The sequence below is a fragment of the Dromiciops gliroides genome, chromosome 1, assembly GCF_019393635.1.
Source record: "Dromiciops gliroides isolate mDroGli1 chromosome 1, mDroGli1.pri, whole genome shotgun sequence".
NCBI classification, from domain to species: domain Eukaryota; kingdom Metazoa; phylum Chordata; class Mammalia; order Microbiotheria; family Microbiotheriidae; genus Dromiciops; species Dromiciops gliroides.
In genome coordinates this window covers 191353696-191377889 of record NC_057861.1, presented here as the reverse complement: position 1 = coordinate 191377889, position 24194 = coordinate 191353696, and the positions used below count along the sequence as shown (strand labels likewise).

Sequence of the window (24194 nt, the reverse complement as noted above, 5' to 3'; positions counted from 1 at the left end):
TGTCCTGCACCCTAAATTGGCCATCCCAGGGTATGCTTATCAGGAGAGGAAATGTCAGCAAATGCCCTTTACCCCTAGAACAATCTTTTAGTGTCCTAGATGAAGCCCTTTCAGGTGAAGCCTGTGGACACCTTGCCAAAATAATATTTACTGAAGTTTAATTTTAAATGCACAAAATGCTTAGGATTATAAAGAAAACCAATGAAATACAATTATCGGAATATTTTTTGGAAAAAGTAAATGGATGCTAGGTTAAGAACTTAGGGCCTACTTGAAGACTCACCCACAGAATGTGACCTTTGTAAAACACCAGGGAAATTGCTTCGTGGTCAGCATTTTCCACTTTCACTGAGATGGTTTCCCAGGTACAGACCTCATTCCTGAAAATGAGAGAGAAAAAAAGCAAGGGTTGTAAAGAAATACCATTAGCTTCCTCACCTAATAGGCCTGCGAACAACAACAAAAATCATAAACTTTAGAATTAGGTTGATTTACAGTTTCAGCTGCTGGTCTCTAGGAAGGGACTGGAGTTTATATTCAATCCATAAGCATTTATTAGGACCTAGCTATATGCCAGGGATTGTGCTAGACAGCTGAGGATACAAATGGTTGGGGTTTGCATGTTGTAGGTCTTTAATAGATACATTATCAAATAAATGAGGACTGGAGGGGAAAGTATGAATACAGTTTGCTAGACCACCATGTATGACTGCATTTGGACCATACATTTATTATTTCCATCTATAGCGTTTGGGTTTTTTTTTTGTCATTTGTAGTGTTTAATATACCTTTCTTTCAACAAACAAAGCATTTGCTATTTTCAAATAGCAAAGTCTCACAGATTCAAATGCAAAAGAGTGCAGGTACTTGAACATACATTCTGATGAGAGACACCACAAACATGTGTATATAAATACATATACACATAGAGATGTATGTTTATATATACTTACTCTACAAAAGTTGGGAAGGAGGACACAAACAGCCAAAGCTATTATAGTGGATAGAGCTCAATGAACATATATCAGGAAGACCTGAGTTCAAATTCCACCTCACTAGACACTAGACAAATCAATTAACTTCTTTGAGCCTCAGTTTCCTCTTCTGCAAAAATGGAAACAGTATTAATGCCTACCTCACAGAATTGTTGTCAAAGTCAAATAAGGTAACATAAAAAGTACTTTGAAAAACCTAAAGCACTATAAAATTCTAGTAATCTTTTCAGGAAAGACCATATAAAGCTGGGGTTCTTAACCTTGTGTCATGACAAAAGAGATCATCTCAGTAATTTGTGAGTTTTGAGGTAGTTATTTTTGGAGTTCTCTCAGTAATAGAACCAGGATTGATGTCACTTTCATTAATTTCATATTTTTTTCACTCAGCTTGTTCCATTTGGGTTGGAGTTATCATTTCAGGCAGTGTCTTCTCATCTTTCTTTATCTGAGAATCATAGAATCTCCTTATTAAAAACAGAAGTAAATTAAGGTTTAAGACTTCTTGTTTTGGGGGTTTTTTTAAGTGTAATTCAAGACTGATTTATTTCGCTGGCTAAGTAGATGGTAATAACAAATGCATGTTTCAGGGGGCAGCTAGGTGGTGCAGTGGATAGGGCACCGGCCCTGCAGTCGGGAGTACCTGAATTCAAATCTGGCCTCAGACACTTACTTAACACTTACTAGCTGTGTGACCCTGGGCAAGTCACTTAACCCCAATTGCCTCACTAAAAAAAAAAAAAAAGCATGATTCATGCTCTAAAGAAATTGCTTGATAATGATATTTTTACCACAAATTAGGCTATAGTTGCAAATCCTTCCCTTTCACAGGCATTACTTTGAAAACTCATTGAATATAAACCTTTTGTCTTTCTTTTCCCCAGCCTATTTTCCTCTCTGGCTAGAAACTTTGCAAATTCACAAACACAAATGATTTCTTTAAGAACTCTGAAGTTCTTGAGACAGTTTCATCAAAAGGTAATTTCCTCTTCTTTTTTTATTCTTAATTCATTTTACAAGTAGGAAATTTAAAAGGTTAATCTCTAGGCAATCCAAACTGCAGGTTACAGTCATCAGTATCACATGTTGTAACTACCTAAAGTATCATTTGGTCAAGCTGAAAGAAATATGTATAAATTCTTTTTTTTCTTCTAATTTTGAAGCATAGGTTTTAACATACTTTCTTACTAGTACCCATATCTTTTGACCTTTAAAAATTGAAGATATTTATTTTTTCATATTAGTTGCTTAAGCTTATTTCAGTCCAAGGGCTGAGCCAGAAACCAAACCGAAAAGGAGAGAAAGCCTGAAGTGAATTTGGAGTAAAGCACCTACTAGACCTATGGTTAGAAAGAGACTTCTTAACCAAATAAAGGGATAGAGATGTTCATAAAAGAAAATATAAGCAATTTTTCTTACATTAAAAAAAAAGTTTTTACGTGAACCAAATCTGTGCAGCTAGAATAAGGAAGAAAATGCTATTTGGTTAAAAAAGAAACAAAAACAAAACCCTTTGCATCAAACATCTTTAGTAAAGCCAAGTATCCAAGACATGTTAGACCAAGAGGTATTCTCTAACAAATAAATGGCCCAAAGGTATTAACAATTTTAAAAACAAGAAATACAAACTATTGACAATCATTCTTTTAATTGTGTTTAAATTTCAAAAAAACCTTTTTTTTTTTTTTTTGGTGTGTGAATTTAACAAACACCAAATAATTTGGGCATTTCCATACATGTAGTAAAACAGAAAAAGGGAGTTATACATGGTACTGTGAATTGCTATTCTGAATAGCTTCCTTTTCTTTTCAAATGTATACTTCATTTCATATATTCAAAACTGCACTGCTTGCTTCTGATTTCTCTGCCCTTCTTTCTTTCTGTTCTTTTCTGCGTCTTTAAAAAAACGCTTCAATGTCCCATTTTAATTCCTTTTCTTTTTCTTTTAATGGTTAACTTATTTGAACTCTTCCCCTTCAACCTTTGCCCCAACTGAATAAAAACTCTACAACCCTTATAATAAATATGCATAGAAAAGCAAAACAAATCATCATTGACTTTTGCTAAAAGTGTCTTTAGGTGTGCCTTATTATATATCTTGAGGCCAATCACCTCTTTTTTCAGGAGGAGAGTAGCATGCTTCACATCAGTTCTTTGAATTTATTATTGATATTTTATTGGTCAGAATTCTTAAATCTTTCAAAGTTGTTTTTCTTTATAATATTTTTTATTATTATAGAAATTGTTCTCATTGTTCCTTTCACTTCACTCTGAATCAGTTCATGCAAGTCTTTCCAGGTTATTCTAAAACCATCTCTTTTATTATTTCTTATGGTGCAATAATATTACATTAAATTCTTAAGCCATAATTTCTTAAGCCATTCTTCAGTTGGTGGGCATTCCTTGGCTTCTAGATCTTTGCTGCGATAAAAATTACTGCTATGAACATTTTTATATGGATGGATTCTTTCCCACTTTTATGGTTTTAGGTATAAGCTTAATAGTGCATTAACCTTATTATTAGCAATTTCTAGTATTTTTTCATATAGTTATTCGTAGCTTTTCTTTTTTCGGAGAACTTCCTGTTCCTATCTTTTGACCATTTATCTATAGGGAACAAAAAGAGCTACTATAGACATTTTTGTACATATTTGATTTCTTTGAAGTATGGGCCTATTTGTGTTACTTCTAGGTTAAAAAGTTTAGTTACAGTTTAGTGACTTTTTGAGCATGGTTACAAATTGTTTGCCAAAATGACTTGACCAATTAATTCACAGTTCTACCAAGAGTGAAGGAATGTGAATATTTCCTGAAGTCCTTCTAGCAATTGTCATTCTCATTTTTTGGATCATTACTGGCAATCTGATTGGTGTGAAGTTGAACCCTGAAGTTGCTTTAATTTGCATTTCTCTGATTTGTGATGATCTGGAGCATTTCTTCATAGAATAGAATTTGTTAACCAGAAATCACAACTCCACGAGACATGCATTGAAACTGGATTAATTACAAGAGAAATGAACATGCATGTGGACCTCCTTATACCAAGAATGAAGGAATTAGCAATCCAGGCACAAGCTTGAATATTTAGTACAAAAGGGGGGAGTCTCATTGGAGGAGTGGAGGGCAATCCCCTCTCAAATGGGAGTTGCATGGGAGGAGGAAGGGAGCAGTGGGGAAGGGAAAAGGAGAAAGCGAAGAGAAACAGAAGTAGGATGGCAAAAGCAGCATTCTTTTCCCTTGGGAACTGCTATAATATGAAGATATGACACTCTGCTTATCTACAGTGGTCCCAACTGTACAAATAGTTCATCAGTCTGGTACATACTAACTGGCACCTGTCTTATAGCTGGTTCAACTCTCAAGGACACACTGAGAATTAGGGGTAGAAATAGCAAATTATGTCAGCTCAGGGGTGTTTCATCCTTGACTCATTCTGGGCTTCCTGCATATCACAGGTCCAGTGTTTCTGGAAAATATGGCAACTCAAGAAGAAAGGTTAAATTGGCTTCAGGACAACATTACAATCCACAGACACACACACACACACACACACACACACTCAGACTCACACTCTTGTGGTCAAGATGGCCTCTAGGCATGCTGATGACCACACCTAATTTAAAAAAAAAGTTTTCTTGAATGCCACCTGGGTGGAGCATCTGGAGGCAAGAGTAAAAAAAACATTTAACAAGGATAAAGGTTAGTAGAAAGCTAACAATAGACCCAATCCCTGGGAGGATGGCCTAAGGATGGCCTAAACCCCAAAACCCAACCCCCTGGAGAGCCAGCTAAATATCAAAGTTCTTTTTCCCTATGACATAGAAATAGGGAGCCTAGTTTTCCAGGGCCACAAGCCCTTCTTGGGTTACACCAGACCAATTAACAAAGAAAGAACTTTCTTCTCCAGTGTAAGCATAGACTCTTCCTTGTTCTGCAAAGCATCCAGGACACAGCATTTTTACAGGACCAGTCCTGAAAGAGTACAAAGCTCCTAAAGAGCTCCTGGGGCTCCAAGGAATTCTTCATCAGGTGGCATTTCCTGTAGACCCAGTCACCTGAGTATAGGAGCTTCTCAGTGGGCCAAAGACCAGTAAATTGTGACTAAGAAACAAAATGATGACTATCCTGGATAATTTTGGATAAGCCCTAGTAAATAAGAAAGAAAGGTGCCCTTGACAGGGAAACAGTAGCATGGGCCAGCCTGTAATTACTTCCTTTGAGAACAGAAGCAGTTTACCAAAAGAGTGGGCTTGCAAATTAAGTAGGGCTAGGGGTTAATATTCTGGGCCCAGGAGATGAAACTCGTCTGTTTGGCCAATTGTGTCTTTAAAATTCCATTTATTCATTCAACTAACTTTAAAGACTAGGGATGATACGCACAATGCAGGTATTGGATTATAGGTCAGTAGACTAGCAGATGAGATATAAGTGAACAAGTGAAGTGGGTGCCCCTCTCCCTACCCTCCTGCTAAGAATGACCTTTTCAGTGAGGGTTCCCCAGAGCCAGCATGCCAGAAGGGCAAACTTCCGTTTTTCCACAATTGCCTGAGACTCCACAGTGTACATCGGGGGCGGGGAGCAGTGGACATTTAGGAGATCATAGAGAGTGTAGGCCACTAAGGAAAAGGCAGTAACTAACAAGGCCAAGAAAAGCCTGGAGGTGGTGTTTAGTATCTGGACACAGGGATTTCAGGATGTCCTAGACTCAGTATCATCCAGGAGGAGGCCATGCATAGAAATGCAATTACCAAGGAACTTTAACACAAACTGAAGCTTTAATTTAGAAGTCTTATTCGTGGCCCTTGAGAACAGGCTTGGTAAGCAAACAAAGGGGATCCTGCATACAGGCATTGGGGAGGAGGAACACAACAGGAGATCATCAATATACAGGAGAAGTGTAGAGTGGGCAGGAAAACAAGGTCCACCAAATCATGTCCAAGAATCTAAGAGAAATAGGTCGGGCTTTCATTATAGCCCTGAGGGAGAAGAGTCCAAGAATGCTGTTTCCCTTCCCATGTGAAAGGGAGGAGAAACTGAGACTGGGGCATAAGGGAATACTAAAATATAGTGAAATGAGAGGTATCAGCAGGAATGTTGGTGAGCAGGTATGCAGGTTAAGAAAATGAGAACTGGAGAATCACATAAGAATTAATAGCATGATGGTCCTATACAAGTGTCCACTCTTCACTGGATTTTCTAATAGGGAAGATAGGGGTGTTACAAAGGGCTGGTACAAGGGACCAGCAACCCAGAAGCAAGATACCCCTTAATGAGGGGATGAACCCCTTTGGTGGCCTCTCAGTTTAAAGGGTATAACATATGAGTCAGGGGTTTGGACTGATCAATCTGGAATACTATGGGAGAGACACTATAAACAGTTAATATCCATGAAGGAAGTAGCTCAGAGGGACTCAGGGACCTGGTCTAAGCAGGCAGGGTCAATGCTAGAGACAACAGGGAGATGAAAGGTATAAAACAGGGTAGGAAGGAGAAACAGTAGCAGGGTCAAGCAAGGAGAGGGAATTCTTCCCCTTGTGCAAAAACTTAGTAGCTCTACAGATCCTAAGAAAAGCATGACCCAAAAGATGAATGGGGACATCTGGTGACAACAGAAAAGGGTGCACACCTGACAGTGCCCCCCCCAACTGAGAAGACAATGGAGTCAAGACAGACACAGTTTGTGCCTTATTGAAAACCCCTACAATGGTAACATGTCGAATACTCTGAGGAAAGGGTGAGGGGAAATTAATGGGATTTAGGATTGACAGGGTGACTCTAGTCCACCAAGGCTTCAATAGTGTGGTCAGCCATGGGCAAAGAAACACTACCAATTGTAGAAATGGAGATGAAGGGGAAAACCTCAGCTCCCTCACTAACCTCACAGTCACCCTTGGAGCCTGTCATTGTCTATGTAAATATTAGTTTTTTATTATAATTTATTTGATATCCTGCAACTTTGCTGAAGTAATTGAGTTCATTTTTAGTCAGCTCTTTATAGGTTCATAATATCTGTGGAAAGTGATAGTTTTGCTTCCTCTTTGCTTATATGTAATTCCTTGATTCTTTGTACTTGATATCATTATAGTTAGGATTTCTAGCTTTATGTTAAGTAATAATAATAATAATGGATATCTTTGTGTTAGACCTGATTCTACTAGAAAGACTTCTACCTTTCTTCATTACATATTATGGTTGCTTCTGGGTTTTATATAACAACTACTTATATTAAGGATATATCCATTGATTGCTATGGTTTTTTTAAGATTTTTATGTGAAATGGATGTTGGATTTTTTAGCTTCTATTAGTATAATATTGTGTTTTCTTATTAATACTGTCTATTATATCATAGTTTTTATTATATTGAACCAACCCTGCAGTCTTGGCATAAATCCAAACCAGGTCATATCACACAATCATTTTTGTATATTAGTCTCTTTTTAAAAAAATAAGTTTTGTGGGGTAGCTAGGTGGCCCAGTGGATAAAGCACTGGCCTTGGATTCAGGAAGACATGAGTTCAAATTCAGCCTCAGACACTTGACACTTACTAGCTATGCGACCCTGGGCAAGTCACTTAACCCTCATTGCCCTGAAAAAAAATTAATCAATGTGTTCTGTTTCTTATATCATCATAGTTATTCTTAGTATCCTTACCTCCTTTCCTCTCAGAAAGCCATCTCATATGATAAATAGTATATTTTTAAAGAGTAAAAAAATCTTCACAACTGATAGATACAATGAAAAAGTCTGAATATGTATAATGTGTAATACCTGTGGACCTACTTCAACTAAGAAGTAGGTTGAGGAATGTCTTTATAGATAGATATAGATATAGATGTAGATGTAGATATAGATATAGATATAGATATAGATATAGATATAGATATAGATATAGATATAGATATAGATATAGACATAGATATAGACATAGACATAGATATAGACATAGACATAGATATAGATACTTGAGCTTTATAATTTTGTCATATTCATATTTTACTTTTTGGTGTGTTATTATTCTTTCCAGTTACATTGTTGTAAATATAGTGTATGTTGTTTTCTTGGTTCTGCTAACTTCATTCTGCACGATTTCATATAGATCTTTCCATTATTCCCTGTATTCATCACATGTATCATTTCTTATAGCACAGTAATATTCCATTATATACATGTACCATAATTCATTTAATATTTCCCAATCAATGGACATCTATATTTTGGTGTATATAAGGACTTTCTTCTTATTAATAAGTTCCTTGAAAATAAGCCCAATAATAATAGTCTCTGGTTAAAAAATATGGACATTTAGTCACTTTATTTGCATAATTCCAGATTACTTTCCAGAATGGTTATGCCATCTCACAGCTCTACCAACAATGTATTAAGTGTGCCCATCATTTCACAGCCATTCAACATTAAGTTTTTCTGTTTTTTGTCATCTGTGCAGTTTTCAGACTATGAGGTGAAAACCTCAGCATTGTTTTGATTTGTATTTCTCTTATTACTAGTGATCTGAAGCATTCTTTCTTATGGTGGTGAATTCTTTGTAATTTGTCCTTTGAAAACTATGTTCATATCCTTTGACCACTTGACTATTAGGAAATCTCCTTACCAAGATTTTATCTTGATGATCATTAGGTTTATTGGTCTATAGTTTTCTTTGTCTGCTTTGTCTCTCCCTGGTTTAGGTATTAATATTATTAATATATATTGATAATATAGTCTAGAAGGGTCCTTTCCCCTAGGATTCAATTTCTGTAAATATTTTGTATAATAGTGAAATTAATCATTCCTTGAATGTTTAACAGAATTCACTTAGAAATCTATCAGGTTCTTCTTTTAGATTTGTCTTTGCAACTTAATGAATGTCACATTTAATTTTTTTCTGATATTGAATTGTGAAAATAATCTAAATTTACGTCTTGTTCTGTTAATATATATATATTGATTTTATATTCATCCATTTAAATTATCGCTTTTCTTGTCACAGAATTAGACAAAGTAGTTTCTGATAGTTATTTCATCTTCAGTTGTCACAAATTCTCTTTATTCACCTTTGATTCAAAAAATTGTTTTTCTTTAAAAAAAATAACACTAGTGTTTATATTATTAGGTTTTTTAAAAAATTTTAAGCAGTTCCTCACCTTATCAATAAGATGGGAGCTTTTTTTGCTTTCAATTTTGTTATACTTTTGCTTGGCTTTCAAAATTCAGAATTTTGACTTCCAAAATTCAATTTAAAAATTGAATGCTTAGTCTATTGATCAGTTTTTTATTGATGTCTGTCTTTTGTTGATGAAGATATTTAGGGATATAAATTTTCCCCAAAAGACTACTTTAGGTATATCTCACAAGTTTTGGTGTGATCTCTTCTTGCTGTCATCTTCTTTGATGAAATTTTCTATTGTTTCTATGATTTATTTTTTGACACACCAATTCTTTAGTTCTAAATCTTTTAATCCCCAATTAATTTTTAATCTTTTTGTTTCCAAAGGCCCTATATTTAATATGATTGTTATTGTATCATTGTCAGTAAAGATTTACTTAGCATTTCTGCTCTTCTGCAATTGTGAATTTTTTGTAAACTGGCACATGGTCAGTTTTTGTTAAGGTGCCATTCACAGCTAAGAAATGTTTAAGTTCCTTTCTGTTCCCATTGAATAATGAGTAGAGATCTCTTATCTCCATCTTTTCTAAAGTTTTCTAAAGTTCTATTCAGTGCCTTCAATTCTTTCTTGTGTGTCTCTTTGTTAGAAGCATATAGGTATGAAAGGGTTGAGGTGAAGTCTCTTACTAATTTTGCAATTTATCCTTGCAATTTTATTGATTTTAATAGCCTTTATATGCTGTGATTCAATGTATGTATATATGTATATATATATACTAAGTATTGATATTGATTCATTATCTATATTATCTAAATAAAATAGTGATATTAATTCATTGTCTATGCCGCCTTTAAGCCTAAGCCATTCATCTTTTTTAACCTAGTCCATTTTTGCTATTGCCTTGTCTGAGATCATGATTGTAACTCCTGCTTTTTGGAGTTCACATAAAAAAGAATAAATTTTACATTATTTATTTAACTCTTATTTAACCCTTAAATTAAACCCTTAGTTAAACTCCATATGAATATGTTTCAAATGTTTCTTGTAAGTAAAATATTATTGGATCCTACTTTATAATCTGTTCTCCTTTTCATATTCACAGTTATGATTGATAGGTGTGTATTTCCCTTATCTTGTTGTCTTGTACATTTATCTTTGCCCTAATTCCCTTCATTATAAAGAAGGAGGTTATCGAAGAGGAGTTTGCTTAATTGGAGTCATAGCTGAAATAATCTGTTTCTATTCCAATGACCCTCTTCCCTCCTTGTAGTGCCCTAATTAACATGTTTTTGATCTTTCTCTCCTTTGAATTTCTACTTCATGACCCACCTTCCAACACTGGAGTTTGTTTTGCTTATGTCTACTTCTTAAAATATCTACCTTCCCACTTAAATTCTCTTTTCCTTGATTCCACCTATTTCCCGTTTGAATTTAATGCATCTTTTTTTTCTTTTTTTTTTTTTAGTGAGGCAATTGGGGTTAAGTGACTTGCCCGGGGTCACACAGATAGTAAGTGTTAAGTGTCTGAGGCTGGATTTGAACTCAGGTACTCCTGACTCCAGGGCCGGTGCTCTATCCACTGCGCCACCTAGCTGCCCTGAATTTAATGCATCTTTACACTGAGCTTTGTGTATGTTTGTTTAACTTTCCTTTCTCTAGTTCAGATGAAGTTCATAAGATGCCCATTCCACTGCATTCTTTTATTTTTCTAAATCTTCCTCTCATGTACTCCTACTATATATGAGATTCTAAGTTCCCTCACTTTCTTCTTTCTTCTCTCCCCAGTATAGTCAATTCCTTTCTTCTGTTAAAACTATTAAAAGAAAATTAAACAAATCCCAGGCCTTTTGTCTTTTTTTTCTCTTTGTTTCTAAACCATATTAGAGTTCTGAGGAGATACTTTTTCTTCTCTCTCCATTAGGATGCAAAAACATCTTATCACATAGTCCAGTTGATTGAATGTATTTATTGTTCTTTCTCTTAACAGCCTGCTATTCAGAGCTAGTCTGTTCAAAAGGAATGCTTCTATCTTCAAAGTTTCATTTTTTCCCCCTACAGGAATATACTCAGTTTTCCCAGAAAGGTTATTTTTAGTTTAAGTATTTAGTTTTTCCTTTCTAGAATATAGTATTCCATGTACTTTTCTCCAGTTTTGTGGTAACTGCCAAGTCTTGTGTGATCCTGAGTGTGCCTCCTTGGTATTAACAGTATTTTTTCTTTGACCTGAAAATTCTAGATTTTGGCTTTGATATTTCTAAGAATTTTCATTTGGGTGTTTCTTTTGAAAGGCTCTATATGAATTTTCACCTTGTCCTCTGATTCCAATAGACCTAAATAGTTTTTATTTATAATTTCTTGAAATATGGTAGTGAAGGGGGCTTTAACCTTTTTTATTTGGTCTTTTGATTTTATTTTAATACTTATTATACTCTCATGGAATCTTTGCTTTTGATTTGACTCATTCTTGTTTTCAGTGGTTTCAGTTTGAGGGTAAATTTTATGATCAATTCCCAGCTATTATCTTTGCCATTTTGTCTTTACTAGCAGTCATTTCATTTACCATTACATTTTGCCTTTATTAGTTAATTTCTTTTGAGTTCTCCTGTTATAATTGTGGCCAGGGCATTCCTTTCTTTAAAGGACTCTTTTAAATTTTTGTAAAGTTCTCTTCTTCTTTCTTCTTTTCTTCTTTCTTCTCCTCCTCCTCCTCCTCCTCCTCCTCCTCCTCCTCCTCCTCCTCCTCCTCCTCCTTCTTCCAGGGCAATGAGGGTTAAATAACTTTCCCAATGTCACACAGCTAGTAAGTATCAAGTGTCTGGGGTCGGATTTGAACTTAGGTCCTCCTGAATCCAGGGCCAGTGCTTTATCCACCTAGCTGCCCCTACTCTCTTCTTTTTCTCCTCCTCCTACTTTTTCATTTACCTCATGGCCCCCTAGCAGTGCATAGCATTTCTTTACTGTATTTGACATTTTATTCTTTTTACTTACTTATCAGCAACCTTATTTTCTAGATTGCAGCTTTGTGCTTAGGCCAAACTGCATTTCTGTTGCATTTTTTGGAACTTTACTGGAGTATATATAGGGAATCTGATCCCCTAGGTAACACCAGACCACTCATCTTCCCATAATGACAACAGTCATATTAAATTTTATTCCAAATCATTAATAATAGAAGTACAAATTAAAATAATTCAGGTTTTACCTCAAACTCACTGGATTGACAAAGATCACATAAGACTGGAACAATTTACATTGGGACTACTGTGAGAAGGCACACTCTTGGTGGAGCTAAGAATTTGCTCAACTATTTCGGGAAAACAATTTGAAATTTTTAAAAAGTTACTAAAATGTTCATACCTTTTGTTCCCATGACCCCAATATTTCCTTTACAGCTTCAAGGAAGTTAAAGGCCTCACATATATCAAAATGTTCATGGCAGCCCTTTTGTGCTAGCAATAAACTAGTAATGCTCATTCATCATTTGTGGAAGTGATGAAAAAATTTTATTACATGAATGTAATGCACTATTATTACTCTCTAAGAGACAAACAATAAGAAGAGTGTCATAAGGGAAAGGGTTGCTGGAGGTCCTTTGGTATTCCTCTTTAAAGAATTACACCCTGGGGCTGCTAGGTGGTGCAGTGGATAAGCACTGGCCCTGGATTCAGGAGGACCTGAGTTCAAATCTAGCCCCCGACACTTGACACTTACCAGCTGTATGACCCTGGGCAAGTCTCTTAACTCCAATTGCCTCACCAAAAAAAAAGAAAAGAAAAGAAAAATAATTACACCCTTTCACACAAAAATCCAATTAGAATAAAAAACTTTTATTTAGGTACTGGAGAAAGGAAACCATCATGGGGAGATGGCTCTGAGACTTGGTTCTCTGAGATACCTATCTCCTTGAACAGGAGAAAGGCCATGGCTTTTACTGATGGTCATGGGGTGATCACCTGAGCCCATTTTGGGGGTGGGCTGGGAGAAGTCAGGCATGGGGTGGCTGCTCCAATCTCTGGAGCCATCTCTATCCCCCTGGTGCCACTCAGGCAGCAGTCACGCCCAATAGGCTTATCTCTCTTGCTTTTCAAGGTGTGTTTCATCCTTGAGTTTAGCTTCTCAGGGAGAGTTACACCATACAGTGTCCTAACCCCATAACAAAGAGTTAAGAGCAGCATGAGAAGACTTGTATAACTGAATGCAGAGGGAAGTAAGGAGAAATAGGAGAAAAATATACTACATGAAGTAACTATAATAACATATTAGAGGGGGGCAGCTAGGTGGTGCAGTGGATAAAGCACCAGCCCTGTATTCAGGAGGACCTGAGTTCAAATATGGCCTCAGACACTTGACACTTACTAGCTGTGTGACCCTGGACAAGTCACTTAACCCTCATTGCCCCACAAAAATAAAAATAAAAAGTAACATATTAGAAACCAGTCTCAGACAGAGAGGAAATGAAAAATTGGACACCCCCCCCCCGCCCTGCTTTCAGTATGGAGATGGGGAAACAGGGGTATAACTTGTGTTTTCAACACAGACAGATAGAATTTTCTGAGTTAGTACCATGAAAGCAGTATAGGACACTGGAGCTCTGAAGTCAAAGGAAAAAAAAAAAGGGAGTTTTCCATTAAGGTTCACAAGAAAACATTTATATTATGGAGTATATATGCTGTTTATTATATATCTGATTATTATAAGCTGAAGAGATTTTCAAATTGATCATTATATTACATTTTATTTCCTCAACTGAATCTTAGAAAAATTCCATAGAAAAAAAGAAGTTTTTTCATTAAGGGCCAATGAAACAAAGGCAAAAATTATTCCCTTGCTATACTTTTTTTTTTTTTACACATAAGGTATTTTATTTTTTCCGTTACATGTAAAGATAGTTCTCAACTTTTGTTTATACAAGCTTTACAATTTCAGATTTTTCTCCCTCCCTCCCCTCCCTCCCCACTCCCCTAGACAGCAGGTAATCTGACATAGGTTATATCTATATATCTATATACATATACATATAGATATATATACACACATATATATACACATAATAACATTAATCCTATTTCTGCATTAATCCTGTTACAAGAGAAAAAAATCAGAGCAGTGATGCAAAACCTCAAAATAGAAAAAAAAAACAGCACCCAAAACAAAAGAAATAGAATGGTTCAATCAGCATCTATACTCCACAGTTCTTTTTTTTTTCTTTTCTTGGATTTGGAGATCCTCTTCTATCATGAGTTCCCTGGAACTTTTCTGTACCATTGCATTGGTGAGAAGAATATAGCCCATCACAGTAGATCAACACTCAATGTTGATGATACTGTGTACAATGTTCTTCTGGTTCTGCTCATCTCACTCATCATCAGCTCACGCAAGACCCTCCAGGTTTCTCTGAACTCCTCCTGCTCATCATTTCTTACAGCACAACAGTATTCCATTGTATTCATATACCACAACTTGTCCAGCCATTCCCCAATTGATGGGCACCCCCTCAACTTCCAATTCCTTGCTACCACGTAAAGAGCAGCTATAAATATTTTTGTACATGTGGGTCCCTTTCCCCCTTCCATGATTTCTTTGGGCAAAAGACCTAAAAGTGGAATTGCTGGGTCAAAGAGTATGCACACCTTGCTATACTTTAAAAAAAATTAATTTGCTATTTGAGATATAAAGTGTTCAATTTTTATTGACCTTTCAGTATGAAGAACATAGATTATTCAGTAAATTTAATAAATAATGAGAATATTCTTCATTTTCTCATATGGCTAATTTTAAAATAGAGAAAGGCCTAGGTGAGAAAGGGTAAAAGAGACATGTACTGACAGGGAATGTAATGAGCTCCTAGGACCTGTGAGATATTCTAGAAGTTTCTCCAAAAACCTCAAACAATCCTATTCCATCCCTGTTGTAATTCAGGAAGTCAATGATTGACTAAAGAACACATTCTATACTCCTAAAGATTTCTTTCCTTTACTATAGAAACCCTTTATTTTTCTCCACAGATCATGAAAGATCCAAAGCTACCTTGTGTTTTGATAAGTGGTTATGAAGATCTATATAGTGTGAATAAAGATCATGTAGGGGATCTTAAGAAACATTTTAATCTCATCACCATGCAAGAATTTCTTGAAAACAAACCAAATTTCAGTCAAAAGATAAAAGCAATATATGTATGGGGAGGGAAACCATGGATTGACCAGGAGCTCCTGCAGAGCTTGCCTACCTTGAAGATTATTGCAAATTTAGGAGCAGGCCTGGATCATCTGGACCTGAACATGATTGCCAGCTTTGGTGTGAAACTGGCCAACACTAAACATGCTGTTACTAATAGCACTGCAGATATGGGAATGGCCTTACTTCTGGCATCAGCCCGGAGGTTATTAGAAGGTAAAATAACCTTTTAAGCCATTTAATTTTATGGTAATTGATAACTAGAGAGTCTTTATTTGTGAAAATAATGAAAAAGTATTTAAACTGATATTTTAAAAATGTTAGTCCTTTTCAAGTTGTCCTGATTCCTAGATAATGCCTTATGAAGCTTATGGAACCCCTTTTTCTTGAGATATAAAATATGACAATTTATTTTATTTTGAACTTAAGAAATAAAACAAGCATTTCTATAACATAGTAGAATAAAAGAAAGATATTTGATATGATTGTATATGAAACTGCAAATCTATTATGCATAACTTGTTATTCCTTTTAAATATATAATAAAGTTATTATGTAACTTTCTTTTTCCCCCTCCCACTACCACCACCCCTGCCTTAGAGATGGCTGTCATTAGACATAAATATGTATATATGCATGTAAAACAATACATACTTCTATTTTTCAGTTCTTTCTCTGGATATGGATAGCATCATTCTTCATATGTCTTTTGTAGTTAATTTGAGTATTTGTAATAGTCAAAATGACTTAATCACTCAAAATTGCTTTTAAAATAGTACTGTTATTACTAGAACTCTTCTCAGAATAATGTTTTTAAATGAATAAATTAAAATACATATGATTATAAAAGGAAACAAATTCTATAAAAATATAGTTATAAAAAAAATTTTAAAACAAGTTCCCGGACCCAAGGTTAAGAACCTCAGCTTTACTGTGACAGAACATTGCCCATTTAGAAAAAATGTTACTGTGTAACATTTTAGTCAGAATAGTCTGGTTTATACTATGAAGAAAATTACTATCTGTTTCCAATATGATCTTTTTTGCTGAAGCTTTTAATTTATGTAGAAATGGATGTCATCATGTGTGTTCTAGAGCATGAATTCTCAAAACAACTAATTTTATCAGCGATGTTGCAGAACAAGGTGTAAATCACAATTTATTCCTTCACTTCTTTATCTTAAAAGCACAACAGAATTGTTTGTGAAGACAGTTCTATGGCTCACTTTTGCATCTTGGACTTTTAGGTTATGAGGTAGCTACTTCACCAGACACTAAGTCTTTTTCTATTAACTGGATGGGACAAGAAGTGACCGGATCTACTCTGGGAATCATAGGTATGGGCAAAATTAGCATTAAGGTTGCTCAGCGAGCCAAAGGATTTGAAATGAAGATTCTGTATCACAATAGGAACCGCAGGTAAAACTTCCACAAGATAAATTTCCAAACTTAACTGAAGCTTTGCCTCTCTAAATGAAACCCATAATTCCATTCACTGCCACATTGCAGTATAATGATAAAATTCCTTCCGTTTCTCCCTTCATAGCCTATTCTCCATCATGCCTCTCTTCCTTTCTTCCCTATTCCAATTCCTGGATTTTCCCTCAAAAGTATATCTTCATCTGGCCTTAGACACTTGACATTGACTAGCTGTGTGACTCTGGGCAAGTCACTTAAGCCTCCTTGCCCCACCAAAAAAAAAACCCCAAAACAAAAAACTCTTCTTAATACACAGTGTTACTTCCATCCTTCTTTACCTATCCTCTCCCAGATGTGTAGTTGTAAAAGAGAGGAGTGCTGTTGTTTTTTTGTTTGTTCGTCTTTGTGGGGCAATGGGGGTTTATTGACTTGCCCAGGGTCGCACAGCTAGTAAGTGTCAAGTGTCTGAGGCCAGATTTGAACTCAGGTCCTCCTGAATACAGGGCTGGTGCTTTATCCACTGTGCCACCTAGCTGCCCCTAGAGGAGTGTTTTAACAGCAAATAATGTCTCATAAAAGTAGTTTTGACTTTGCAGAACCCCCCACTCCCAAAAGTTAAATATCTAAACATAGTAATCATTCTTATGTCCACTCAAAATTAAGTCATGAGTTGAACATAGACTTTATAAAATTGAGAACCCTAACAGAGTTTAGTACAGAAAAATAAGGTTCTGTTGACATTGAAATGACATGCTAGAAATGAATGGTGATTGTATATATTAGTACTGATTTACTGATGATCAGAAAGCAACAGTTTCGATGTAAGAGTTCTAGGATTGGCTTTGTTACTATGTCCTTGAATAATCTTTGTGCATTAGTTACTTTGTGTGTGTACATATAAAATAAAGATAATAGCTGGAATTTGTAACTCATAAGGATTAAATATTAAAGGTAAAAGTGTTTTGGAAAAATAAGAATATATAACTATATTATGAATGAATATGTTAATAAAGAATATATGAATCTAGAATCTATATAAATATATATCATATAGATATATACAAATATATAAAGTTAGTGCTTCTATAGCAATAACATTAAACAGGGGACAAATAAATCTCAATTCTAGAGACTACTATTGCAATGAACAAAAGAGCAGTATTTTAAAGAATTGGTGTTCAGAAAGAAAGTATCCTTATCAGAGTGTTTCATTAAGCTTGGTTACTCTATGCTTTGGAGTTAGGCATTTACTGACTATTGATTCCAGAGCATCATAAACCTTTCTGCAAGTCTGCGAAGGTTCTAATTCTTTTTTCTTTTTTAGTGAGGCAATTGGGGTTAAGTGACTTGCCCAGGGTCACACAGCTAGTAAGTGTTAAATGTCTGAGGCAGGATTTGAACTCAGGTACTCCTGACTCCAGGGCCGGTGCTCTATCCACTGCGACACCTAGCTGCCCCCGAAGGTTCTAATCTTAAAGAAGAATTTTGTTCTCAGATTAACCACTACTTAATTGGGCATGGACATGTCATTTTGAACCTGAAATAAAATGAGAGGCAGCATGACCTAGTGGACTTGGAATCAGCAAAACCTGGGTTTAAATTCTGTCTCAGATACTTCCTGGTTGTGTGACCCTGAGCAAGTCACTCAACTTCTTTGACCATTAGTTTCAATATCTGTAAAATGAGGTGGTTGGATTCACTGACCTTTGAGATCCATCCCTTCCAGTTCTAAATTTAAAATATTTAGTTGTCATAGTCAGTAGCTGACATTTTTATAGCACTTTAAGGTTTGTGAAGTGATTTGTACATATTATCTCATTTCATCTTTTCAACAGCCCTATAAAGTGGGTATTAGGATTATTAGCCCAATTTGGTAGATGAGGAAACTAAAGGCCCAGTGATTTGCCCACAGACACATGGCTAGCAAGTGAATTAAAATTCATATCTCTCATGGTACAGTAGATAGAATGCAAGCCCTGGAGTCAAGAAGTCTCATCTTCCTGAATTCATATCTGGCCTCAGACACTGGCTGTGTGACCCAGAGAAAATCTCTTAACACTTTTGCCTCAGTTCCCTCATTTGTTTTTGGATTTTTGTGAGGCAATTATGGTTAAGTGACTTGCCCAGGGTCACACAGCTAGTAAGTGTTAAGTGTCTGAGCCCGAATTTGAACTCAGGTCCTCCTGACTCCAGGACCTGTGCTCTGTCCACTGCGCCACCTAGCTGCCCCCGAAGTTGCCTCATTTGTAAAATGAACTGGAAAAGGCAATGGCAAACCATTCCAGTTTCCTTGCCAAGAAAACCCCAAATGGGGTCACGAAGAGTGAGACACAAATGAAAAAAATGACTTAACAATAAAAATAACAACTCTATACAGCTGATCTTCTTTCCATAAGAACATTTTCCATCTCAACTAAGCTTTAAATATTAAGTTGCTCTTGAGTTATAAAAAAGTAGCCATTTGCACTGAAAAAATGTTAAGTCCCATATTTATTGTGTCCTAGGCTCCATTTTTATTTTTGTATCACAATCATTTGATCTTGTGTAACTTGATATTTATGTATTCCTGTCATTTGATCAGTTAGGCTAGGAGTAACTGTGGTTTTAAAGTTGTTGAAACAAGTTGAAATGTGGACATCTCTTCTCTATTGTATGTATATATACACACATACATATACACATACATATTTGTAGTCTATATATCTATTATATATAGTCTAATTATAATAGTGACAAAGATACTGTTATATTAATTCAGGTCAATTGGTCGATCAAGATGCCCTAGTTGAAGCTCTTCAAACTGGAATTATTAGAGCTGCAGGACTGGATGTGACTTACCCTGAACCTCTGCCAAGGTAAAAAAAAAAATCCAAGCGAAAAACAAACACACAAAAAAAACTTCCTGTAAATTTTTTAAAGATAACAAACAATAGAAGCAAAGGTTCCAGCCCATGTTTAAGGATAAAAGTTTTCTTTGGTTGGTGTCTCAGTCATAGATTTATAGGGCTCAGAAGTCTTCTAATCCTGGTTTCCTATCTGGCTACCATCTTTGGGCCCTCTCTGATTTCTTCATCATGCCTCTAGATCAAGTACCTTATGCCTTCCTTCCCAAACACACTTTTCATTTTTTTTTTGTTTGTTGTCTTCATTTCTTCTTTCCTCTTTTTATTTCTAGCACTTAATAAATGTTTGTTGACTTTTGATTATCCAGTCTCCCACCCAATGGCGCAATAATATTACATTATATTTTTTTGCCATTTTTCTGATTTATTAAGATATATTCCACAAAATTTCTTCAATTAGAAATTCTTTGAAACAATACCATCATTTTTTGCCAGCTGGAAAATAGAGTCATCAGATTCTCCCATTCTATGAATTGCTTCACAAATTGCTTAAGTTTTAAATTGGTCATTGAATCTGCCTGTGACCTTGTCAGCCTCAGCCACGTTCATCTGGATGGATGCATGGTCCTTGGTCTGGATGATCCTGTTGCTCCCAGAGCATTTATGAGGCACCTACATGTCCACAAAGTGGCGGGTGTCGTTCTGAATGTTGGCAGCTGAGGGAACCGAGTGCAAACTCGAGAGAATTAGAAGGTATATTTCAACTCAGTTGTTTATCAATCTGAATTATTCTTTAAACCATGAGAAAATGAAGGAATAAATTGTGATTTACATCTTGCTTTGCAATCTCTGTTAAAATGAGTTGTTCTGAGAACTCTTGCCCTGGAACACACATGACTTATCCATTTCTACATGAAGTAGAACAAAAGTTTCAGCAAAAAATAAACCATACCATATTGGGAAAAGGTAGTAGTTTTCTTTATGGTATAAACCAGAATATCTTGACAAAAGACTTACACTGTAATATTTATTTTAAACTAGCAATGTTCTCTCACAATAAGGTTGGCGTTCTTAACCTTGGATGGGAACATTTTTTTTTCCAAATGTAGATAACTGTATTTCTTTTTTTTCTTTCTTTCTTCCTTTCTTTCTTTCTTCCTTCCTTCCTTCCTTCCTTTCTTTCTTTCTTTCTTTCTTTCTTTCTTTCTTTCTTTCTTTCTTTCTTTCTTTCTTTCTTTCTTTCTTTCTTTCTTTCTTTCTTCCTTCCTTTCTTTCTTTCTTTTACATATAAGGTATTTTATTTTTTCCGTTACATGTAAAGATAGTTCTCAACTTTTGTTTATACAAGCTTTACTATTTCAGATTTTTCTCCCTCCCTCCCCTCCCTCCCCCTCCCCTAGACAGCAGCTAATCTGATATAGGTTATATCTATATATCTATATACATATAGATATATATACACACACATATATATACACATAATAACATCAATCCTATTTCTGCATTAGTCCTGTTATAAGAGAAAAAATCAGAACAATGATGAAAAACCTCAAAATAGAAAAAAAAACAACAGCACCAAAAAACAAAAGAAATAGTATGGTTCATTCAGCATCTATACTCCACAGTTTGGTTTTTTTTTTTTTCTTGGATTTGGAGATCCTCTTCTATCATGAGTTCCCTGGAACTCTTCTGTACCATTGCATTGGTGAGAAGAATATAGTCCATCACAGTAGATCAACACTCAATGTTGATGATACTGTGTACAATGTTCTTCTGGTTCTGCTCATCTCACTCATCATCAGCTCACGCAAGACCCTCTAGGTTTCTCTGAACTCCTGCTCATCATTTCTTACAGCACAATAGTATTCCATTGTATTCATATACTACAACTTGTCCAGCCATTCCCCAATTGATGGGCACCCCCTCAACTTCCAATTCCTTGCTACCACGTAAAGAGCAGCTATAAATATTTTTGTACATATGGGTCCCTTTCCCCTTTCCATGATTTCTTTGGGAAAAAGACCTAAAAGTGGTATTGCTGGGTCAAAGGGTATGCACAGCTTTATCGCCCTTTGGGCATAATTCCAAATTGCTCTCCAGAATGGTTGGATCAGTTCACAGCTCCACCAACAATGAATTAGTGTTCCAATTTTCCCACAGCTTCTCCAACATTTATTATTTTCCTTTTTTGTCATTTTAGCCAATCTGATAGGTGTCAGGTGGTACCTCAGGATAACTGTATTTCAATAGAATTGGTTTCCTTTGTTATCCTATGTATTTTAACTTATTCATTAAAAAATATTATTCTGCAAAACATTCCATAAACTAGAAATTCAAGACCAAAAAACTGTGAAGAACCTATGCTTTTGGTCTGATGCCCAAAATTGATTTCTTTCCTGTAGACATACAAAAAGGTGCACCTCTTTCCTCTATTCAACTTTCCACTGTGGGAGGATGAGAGGTGTTTTCTATTAATACTTTAGCAGGTGGGGCAGCTAGGTAGGGCAGTGGATAGAGCACTGGTCCTGGATTCAGGAGGACCTGAGTTTAAATCTGACTTCAGACACTTAACACTTACTAGCTGTGTGACCCTGGGCAAGTCACTTAACCCCAATTACCTCACCAAAAAAAAAAACCCAAAAAACAAAAACAAAAAAACTTTAGCAGGCATCAGAATATGCCCAGATGTGCTTAGGAACACTGATCATTTCTACTGGATGCCTTTGGCTCAATTATGAGATGTACTCCTTTGCAGCTACTTTCCAAACTCCTAGCATCTACCCAACTCCTAGAAGCATTCTATAATGATTTTGAAATTATTTGGACAAAAATATTCTAAAATGTATTCACTGCTCTGTGACAATGAAAAGAATGTTAAGAACCCACACTATCTTATGATATAAGGAGCTTTACAATTAACAAATCCCTTTCAAATACCTTCTAATTCTAAGTGGTTTTGACCTTTTGTGAATATCTTTTTAATCCAAGTTTATGTCAGGAAGAACAAAAAAATGTTTTTAATTTAGATTTTTTCATGCCTCATGTAGCGTAAAGAATAGTAACACTTTAGGTGCTTTTAAAGTTCAATTCATTTTCTGAGTATTTAGTAATTACTTTTGCATCGAAGTTTTTCTGTTTTTCTTCCTTAACATTTTTATAATGCCTAATTTAAATATCTACACATAGTAGTTATACCCTTTTCACTCAAAATTAAGTCAGTGAGTTGAATATAGAACTTATGAAGCTGAGAACTATAATAGATTTTAGTACAGAGAGATGAAGTTCCATTGATATTGAAATGACATGACTGAAATGAATAGTGATTGCATATCTCAGTAATAATTTATTGATAATCAGAGAACAGATAGTGGAGTTTGGATGGCAGAGTTCTAAGACTGGCTCTGTTACTAATTAACTATGACCTTGTATAATCCTTGTGCCTTCATTAATTTACATACATAAAGTGAAGATAAGAATACATGGAATTTGTAATATAGTTTTTAGGTAATAAAGCTAAATGTGCTTCAGAAAAGTAAGAATTCACATTTATATGTAGCATTGCCATTCCATAGGACATACAGTATTTCCCCTTAGTGCCAGGGTGACCTTCCTGGGCATCCTAATCCCTAAAACAGATGCATTAAAGGATGAAGGTTGGTCCTTTGATAGCTGTGGCACCAAACACTGGACAAGTAGATAATCTCTGTTATAGAGATTAATATGACAACTAATAAAAGAATAGTATTCAGGAATCTTTCTTCAAAAATAAAGTATCAGAGGGGCAGCTAAGTGGCACAGTGGATAGAGCACCGGTCCTGGATTCAGGAGGACCTGAGTTCAAATCTGGCCTCAGAAAATTAACACTTCCTAGCTGTGTGACCCTGGGCAAGTCACTTAACCCCAATTGCCTCACCAAAATAAAATAAAATAAAATAAAAATAAAGTATCAGAGCATCTAGGTGGCACAATGGATAAAGCACCAGTCCTGGATTCAGGAGGACCTGAATTCAAATCCAGTGTCAGACACTTGACACTTACAAGCTGTGTGACTCTGGGGAAGTCGCTTAACCCTCATCACCCCACCATAAAAAAAAAAAAAAGAATCAAAAACAAAGTATCCTTAGGAGAACATCACAACAAATTAGTTTACTCTAAGCTTTGGAGTTGTTGTTGGTCCTTCATAGGACCATGACATTGGGAGGTGATATCATGACTTACAGTGAATTGGATTTAATTGAGGGAGGGCTATGCAACATCACTAACCTCACTCTGCCCTCCAGAGCCATCTAGGTCTGGTGTCAAGCTATGTATCAGGATGACTGGAGATGGCCCCAGCTGTTTTTTAAGGCAATCAGGGGTAAGTGACTTGCCCAGGATCATACAACTAGTGTCTGAGGTAAGATTTGAACTCAGGTCCTCCCAACTTCAGGACTCTTGCTCTATCCACTAGCTACCCAAGCTTTGGAGTCAGGCATTTAGTGAATACTGATTGACATTCAGAAAGAGCATCATAAACTTTTCTACAATTCTGTGAAGGTTCTAAGTATAAAGGAGAAGAGTTTCTTTCTCAGATTAACCACTGTTTGATGTGACATGGGCATATAATTTTTAACCTGAAACTAGAGGCATGATGACCTAATGAACTTGGAGTCAGCAAGA

At 35.7% G+C, this 24194-nt stretch overlaps 1 protein-coding gene across 1 annotated transcript in view; it reads left to right on the top strand.

The window, feature by feature from the left end:
• The first annotated feature begins 15107 nt into the window (after positions 1-15107).
• LOC122746931 (glyoxylate/hydroxypyruvate reductase B-like) overlaps positions 15108-24194 on the top strand; it is a 10274-nt gene continuing 1187 nt past the window's right edge. The window contains exons 1-2 of the mRNA XM_043993049.1: positions 15108-15489; positions 16521-16692. Coding sequence (XP_043848984.1) covers positions 15108-15489; positions 16521-16692 — 554 coding nt within the window. The remainder of the gene's footprint in view (positions 15490-16520; positions 16693-24194) is intronic.